This window comes from Vanellus vanellus (genome assembly GCF_965231255.1).
Source record: "Vanellus vanellus genome assembly, contig: HAP1_SCAFFOLD_911, whole genome shotgun sequence".
Taxonomy (NCBI): Eukaryota; Metazoa; Chordata; class Aves; order Charadriiformes; family Charadriidae; genus Vanellus; species Vanellus vanellus.
In genome coordinates, this window is record NW_028128850.1 from 27402 (window position 1) to 34901 (window position 7500).

General features: G+C 60.5%; 1 protein-coding gene across 1 annotated transcript in view; it reads left to right on the forward strand.

Annotated features, from left to right (window-relative positions):
* Window positions 1-2640: 2640 nt before the first annotated feature.
* Window positions 2641-7500, forward strand: part of LOC309684007 (retinal guanylyl cyclase 1-like) — a gene marked incomplete at both ends in the record, with an annotated part of 43137 nt that continues 38277 nt past the window's right edge. Inside the window, 3 exons of the mRNA XM_082499974.1 lie at window positions 2641-2712; window positions 2817-3684; window positions 6901-7202. Coding sequence (XP_082356100.1) covers window positions 2641-2712; window positions 2817-3684; window positions 6901-7202 — 1242 coding nt within the window. The remainder of the gene's footprint in view (window positions 2713-2816; window positions 3685-6900; window positions 7203-7500) is intronic.

Sequence of the window (7500 nt, forward strand, 5' to 3'; positions counted from 1 at the left end):
GGGGAGGGGCGGGATAATCCCGGTTTTACCCCCCCCCCCCCTCCTCCTCTCCCCCCCCCGGGGGATTAATGGGGCCACTGGGAATGATGGGAGCGGGGGGGGGGGGGGGCACTGGGCCGACTCCTCCCCCCCCCCTTCCGGGGATATGGGGGTCCGGGACCCCCCCAAAAAAGGGGATATGGGGGTCTGGGTGACCCCCCCACCCCAAAAAGGGGGACATAGGGGTCTGGGACCCCCCAAAAAAGGGGATATGGGGGTCTGGGACCCCCCAAAAATGGGGATATGGGGGTCTGGGTGACCCCCCCACCCCAAAAATGGGACATAGGGGTCTGGGACCCCCCAAAAAGGGGATATGGGGGTCTGGGTGAGCCCCCCACCCCAAAAAGGGGGACATGGGGGTTCGGGACCCCCCAAAAAGGGGATATGGGGGTCTGAGTGACCTCCCCACCCCAAAAATGGGACATGGGGGTCGGGGACCCCCCCAAAAAGGGGACATGGGGGGTGTGTCCCTCCCAAAAAAGGGGATATGGGGGTCTGGGACCCCCCAAAAAGGGGATATGGGGGTCTGAGTGACCCCCCCCACCCCAAAAAGGGGGACGTAGGGGTCCGGGACCCCCCAAAAAAGGGGATATGGGGGTCTGGGACCCCCCAAAAAGGGGATATGGGGGTCTGAGTGACCCCCCCCCCCACCCAAAAATGGAACATAGGGGTCTGGGACCCCCCCAAAAAGGGGATATGGGGGTCTGGGTGAGCCCCCCCCACCCAAAAATGGAACATAGGGGTCTGGGACCCCCCAAAAAGGGGATATGGGGGTCTGGGTGACCCCCCCACCCCAAAAATGGGACATAGGGGTCTGGGACCCCCCCAAAAAAGGGGATATGGGGGTCTGGGACCCCCAAAAAAGGGGATATGGGGGTCTGGGTGACCCCCCCCACCCCAAAAAGGGGGACATGGGGGTCTGGGACCCCCCAAAAAAGGGGATATGGGGGTCTGGGTGACCCCCCCTACCCCAAAAATGGGACATAGGGGTCTGGGACCGCCCCAAAAAGGGGACATGGGGGGTGTGTCCCTCCCAAAAAAAGGTGATATGGGGGTCTGGGTGACCCCCCCCACCCCAAAAAAGGGGACATAGGGGTCTGGGACCCCCCAAAAAGGGGATATGGGGGTCTGAGTGGCCCCTCCACCCCAAAAAAGGGAGACATAGGGGTCTGGGACCCCCCAAAAAAGGGGATATGGGGGTCTGGGTGAACCCCCCCACCCCAAAAAGGGGGACATGGGGGTCTGGAACTCCCAAAAAAAGGGGATATGGGGGTCTGGGTGACCCCCCCACCCCAAAAATGGGACATAGGGGTCTGGGACCCCCCAAAAATGGCACATGGGGGTCTTGGACCCCCCCAAAAAGGGGATATGGGGGTCTGAGTGACCCCCACCCACCCCAAAAAAGGGGACACGGGGGTCTAGGACCCCCCAAAAAGGGGATATGGGGGTCTGAGTGACCCCCCCCACCCAAAAATGGAACATAGGGGTCTGGGACCCCCCCAAAAAGGGGATATGGGGGTCTGAGACCCCCAAAAAGGGGATATGGGGGTGTGAGTGACCCCCACCCACCCCAAAAAAGGGGACATAGGGGTCTGGGACCCCCCAAAAAAGGGGATATGGAGGTCTGGGACCCCCCCAAAAAAGGGGACAGAGGTGACCGGGGACCCCCATCAGTGGTGGGGGTGTCCCCCTCCCCCCCATCCCCCTCTCACCCCCCCCCTCCCCCTTCCCCCGCAGGTGGTGACCCCCGACCCTGAGGACCCCCCACCCCCCGGGAGGAGTCCCCATCTCACCACGGTGATGACATCACCGGACACCGCCGGACGGCGCCGTCTCCCCCCGCGGCCCCCCAGGGCCTGAGGACCCCTCGTCTCGTCCCCACCGTCCCCCCCCAGCGCCGGACCATGCGGCCCCACGGTGGCACCTCCCACGGTGGCAGCGGCCACGATGACTTCTTCTGCGGTGGCATCTGCGGCCCTGATGTCCCCCGCGGTGGCATCAGCCCTTCTGGCAGCATCCCCCGGGACATCGTCTCCCACAGCGGTGGCACCTTTTCTGGTGGCATCTGCCACAGCGATGACATCTCCGATGGCGGTGGCATCTCCCATGACAGCGTCGCCCACGGTGGTGGCATCTCCCATGGTGGTGGCATCTCCCATGACAGCATCTCCCATGGTGGTGGCATCTCTTATCGTTGTGGCATCTCCCAGAAGAGTGACATCTCCCATGGTGGCGGCATCTCCCATGGCAGTGGCATCTCCAATGACAGCATCTCCCACAGTGGTGACATCTCCCACAGTGGTGGCATCTCCCATGACAGCATCTCCCATGGTGGTGGCATCTCCCATGGCAGTGACATCTCCAATGACAGCATCTCCCACAGTGGTGACATCTCCCACAGTGGTGGCATCTCCCATGACAGCATCTCCCATGGTGGTGGCATCTCCCATGGCAGTGACATCTCCAATGACAGCATCTCCCACAGTGGTGGCATCTCCCACAGTGGTGGCATCTCCCATGACAGCATCTCCCATGCTGGTGGCATCTCCCATGCTGGTGGCATCTCCCATGGCAGTGACATCTCCCATGACAGCATCTCCCATGGTGGTGGCATCTCCCACAGTGGTGGCATCTCCAATGACAGCATCTCCCATGGTGGTGGCATCTCTTATGGTGGTGGCATCTCCCAGAAGAGTGACATCTCCCATGGTGGTGGCATCTCCCATGACAGCATCTCCCATGGTGGTGGCATCTCTTATCATTGTGGCATCTCCCAGAAGAGTGACATCTCCCATGGCAGTGACATCTCCCATGACAGCACCTCCCACGGTGGTGGCATCTCCCACAGCTATGGTGTCACCCAACCCAACGGTGTCTCCCATGGTGGCATCTCCCATGGTGGCATCTCCCACGGTGGTGGCATCTCCCACAGTGGTGGCACCTCCCAAACCGTCCCCTCCCGCCACGGTGCCATCTCCACCAGCTTCCTCCTCCGCCTCTCCCATCACCCCCGGTGGCCTCCCCACCTCCTCCTGCTTCTCCTCCTCCTCCTCCTCCACCCACCCCCGACTTGGGGGGCCACCTTCAAGGTGGGGGTGATGGGTCCTTGGACCTGTGACCCCCTCCTGGCCCGGGCTTTGCCCGAGGTGGCCTCTCGTTTGGCTGTGGCCCGTCTCAACCGTGACCCGACCCTCAACGAAGGCTACTGGTGGGACGCGGTGGTGTTGACCGAAGCGTGTCGGACCCCCCAGGCCGTGACGGGACTACTCAACGTCGAACGCTACGCCACCGGATTGGTGGGACCCCTCAATCCGGCCACTTGTGGGGCCGCCGGGCTCTTGGCCACCGCTTGGAACAAGCCCTTGGTCTCCTGGGCTTGTTTGGGTGACGCGGAGGGGTTGGACACCTTGGTCACCCCCATGCCGGAACCCGCCGGGGTACTTCACGCCGTCTTCCGGTTCTTCCGTTGGGCCCACGTGGCCGTAGTCTCCGCCCCACAGGACATGTGGCGCGAGGTGGGGCAGGGCTTGGCCCAGGACCTCCGGGCTCGGGGGCTGCCCGTCACCGTCGTCACCACGGCCGGGAGTCAGGAGGAGGAGGCCCGGGAGGCGCTGAGGAGGGTGCAGAGGGCCGACGGCGTCCGAGGTAACGGGGCGGGGGAGGGGAGGAGGGGGAGGTGGGCGTGGATGGATGGATGGATGGATGGATGGATGGATGGATGGATGGAGGTGGGCATGGATGGATGGATGAAGATGGAAGAGGATGGATGGATGGATGGATGGATGGATGGATGGATGGATGGATGGAGGTGGTGGGCATGGATGGAGGGATGGAGGTGGGAGATGAAAGATGGATGGAGATGGTGCGGATGGATGGATGGATGGATGGATGGATGGATGGATGGAGGTGGTGGGCATGGACAGATGGAGGGAGGATGGATGGAGATGGTGGGGATGGATGGATGGATGGATGGAGGTGGGCATGGATGGATGGATGAAGATGGAAGAGGATGGATGGATGGAGGTGGTGGGCATGGATGGATGGATGGAGATGGAAGAGGATGGATGGATGGATGGATGGATGGAGGTGGGCATGGATGGATGGATGAAGATGGAAGAGGATGGATGGATGGAGGTGGTGGGCATGGATGGATGGATGAAGATGGAAGAGGATGGATGGATGGAGGTGGTGGGCATGGATGGATGGATGGAGATGGAAGAGGATGGATGGATGGATGGATGGATGGATGGATGGATGGAGATGGTGAGGATGGATGGATGGATGGATGGATGGAGATGGTGAGGATGGATGGATGGATGGATGGGTGGATGGATGGAGATGGTGGGGATGGATGGATGGATGGATGGAGATGGTGGGCATGGATGGATGGATGGAGATGGTGAGGATGGATGGATGGATGGATGGATGGAGATGGTGGGGATGGATGGATGGATGGATGGAGATGGTGAGGATGGATGGATGGGTGGATGGGTGCATGGATGGAGATGGTGGGCATGGATGGATGGATGGATGGATGGAAGTGGTGGGCATGGATGGATGAATGGATGGAGGTGGGAGAGGAAAGATGGATGGAGATGGTGGGCATGGATGGATGGTTGGATGGAGATGGTGGCACATGGATGGATGGACGGATGTTCAGAAGTGGTGGGCATGGATGGATGGATGGAGATGGTGGGGATGGATGGATGGATGGATGGAGGTGGGAGAGGAAAGATGGGTGGACATGGTGGGCATGGATGGATGGAGGTAGGATGGATGGAGATGGTGGGCATGGATGGATGGATGGAGGTGGGAGAGGAAGGATGGATGGAGGTGGTGGACACAGATGGGTGGAGGAAGGATGGATGGAGGAGGTGGGAGAGGAAGGATGGATGGAGGTGGTGGACACGGATGGGTGGAGGAAGGATGGATGGAGGTGGGAGAGGAAGGATGGATGGAGGTGGTGGACATGGATGGAACGAGGAAGGATGGATGGAGGAGGTGGGAGAGGAAGGATGGATGGAGGTGGTGGACACGGATGGGTGGAGGAAGGATGGATGGAGGAGGTGGACATGGATGGAACGAGGAAGGATGGATGGAGGTGGTGGACATGGATGGAACGAGGAAAGATGGATGGAGGAGGTGGGAGAGGAAGGATGGATGGAGGTGGTGGACACGGATGGGTGGAGGAAGGATGGATGGAGGAGGTGGACATGGATGGAACGAGGAAGGATGGATGGAGGTGGTGGACACGGATGGATGGAGGAAGGATGGATGGAGGTGGTGGACACGGATGGATGGAGGAAGGATGGATGGAGATGGAAGAAAGATGGAGGTGGTTGGATGAAGGATGGAGGAGGTGGGAGAGGAAGGATGGATGGAGGTGGTGGACACGGATGGATGGAGGAAGGATGGATGGAGATGGAAGAAGGATGGAGGTGGTTGGATGAAGGATGGAGGAGGTGGGAGAGGAAGGATGGATGGAGGTGGTGGACACGGATGGGTGGAGGAAGGATGGATGGAGGAGGTGGACACGGATGGATGGAGGAAGGATGGATGGAGATGGAAGAAGGATGGAGGTGGTTGGATGAAGGATGGAGGAGGTGGGAGAGGAAGGATGGATGGAGGTGGTGGACACGGATGGGTGGAGGAAGGATGGATGGAGGAGGTGGACACGGATGGATGGAGGAAGGATGGATGGAGATGGAAGAAGGATGGAGGTGGTTGGATGAAGGATGGAGGAGGTGGGAGAGGAAGGATGGATGGAGGTGGTGGACACGGATGGGTGGAGGAAGGATGGATGGAGGAGGTGGACATGGATGGAACGAGGAAGGATGGATGGAGGTGGTGGACACGGATGGATGGAGGAAGGATGGATGGAGGTGGTGGACACGGATGGATGGAGGAAGGATGGATGGAGATGGAAGAAAGATGGAGGTGGTTGGATGAAGGATGGAGGAGGTGGGAGAGGAAGGATGGATGGAGGTGGTGGACACGGATGGATGGAGGAAGGATGGATGGAGATGGAAGAAGGATGGAGGTGGTTGGATGAAGGATGGAGGAGGTGGGAGAGGAAGGATGGATGGAGGTGGTGGACACGGATGGGTGGAGGAAGGATGGATGGAGGAGGTGGACACGGATGGATGGAGGAAGGATGGATGGAGATGGAAGAAGGATGGAGGTGGTTGGATGAAGGATGGAGGAGGTGGGAGAGGAAGGATGGATGGAGGTGGTGGACACGGATGGGTGGAGGAAGGATGGATGGAGGAGGTGGACACGGATGGATGGAGGAAGGATGGATGGAGATGGAAGAAGGATGGAGGTGGTTGGATGAAGGATGGAGGAGGTGGGAGAGGAAGGATGGATGGAGGTGGTGGACACGGATGGGTGGAGGAAGGATGGATGGAGATGGAAGAAGGATGGAGGTGGTTGGATGAAGGATGGAGGAGGTGGGAGAGGAAGGATGGATGGAGGTGGTGGACATGGATGGGTGGAGGAAGGATGGATGGAGGTGGTGGACACGGAGGGATGGAGGAAGGATGGATGGAGATGGAAGAAAGATGGAGGTGGTTGGATGAAGGATGGAGGAGGTGGGAGAGGAAGAATGGATGGAGGTGGTGGACACGGATGGGTGGAGGAAGAATGGATGGAGGTGGTGGACATGGATGGATGGAGGAAGGATGGATGGAGATGGAAGAAAGATGGAGGTGGTTGGATGAAGGATGGAGCAGGTGGGCCTGGATGGAGAAAGTCCACGCTCTCGCCGGTTGAAGGTTGACCGAGGAGCTCCTGCAGGCCGGGGGTTGGGGGAGGTGGATGGGCTGTCCCCGCCGTGACACTCGCCTGTCTTCTCCTCGGCAGCGGTGGTGATGTGCATGCACTCGGTGCTGCTGGGCGGCGAGGAGCAGCGGGTGCTCCTGGAGAAGGCCGAGGACATGGGCATGGCCGACGGCACCTACGTCTTCATCCCCTACGACGCCCTCACCTTCCCCCTGCCCTACCGCCGCCTGCCCTACCCCGTCCTGGCCAACAACACCAAACTGCGCCTGGCCTACGACGCCGTCCTCACCGTCACCATGGACTCCCCCGATGTCACCTTCCACCAGGCCCTGCGCCGGGCCAAGGAGGCCTACGAGATCCCCGCCCACGTCGACCCCACCCAGGTAGGGTGGGAGGCAACTTCAAGGGGTTGGGGGGCACCTCCGTGGGGTGAGGGACACCTCCCTGGGGTGAGGGAAACATCCTTGGGGTGAGGGACACCTCCCTGGGGTGAGGGACACCTCCGTGGGGTGAGGGACACCTCCGTGGGGTGAAGGACACATCCACGGGTTGAAGGAGACATCCATGGGGTGAAGGAGACATCCATGGGGTGAAGGACACATCCACGGGGTGAAGGAGACATCCATGGGGTGAGGAACACCTCCATGGGGTGAAGGACACCTCCCTGGGGTGAGGGACACC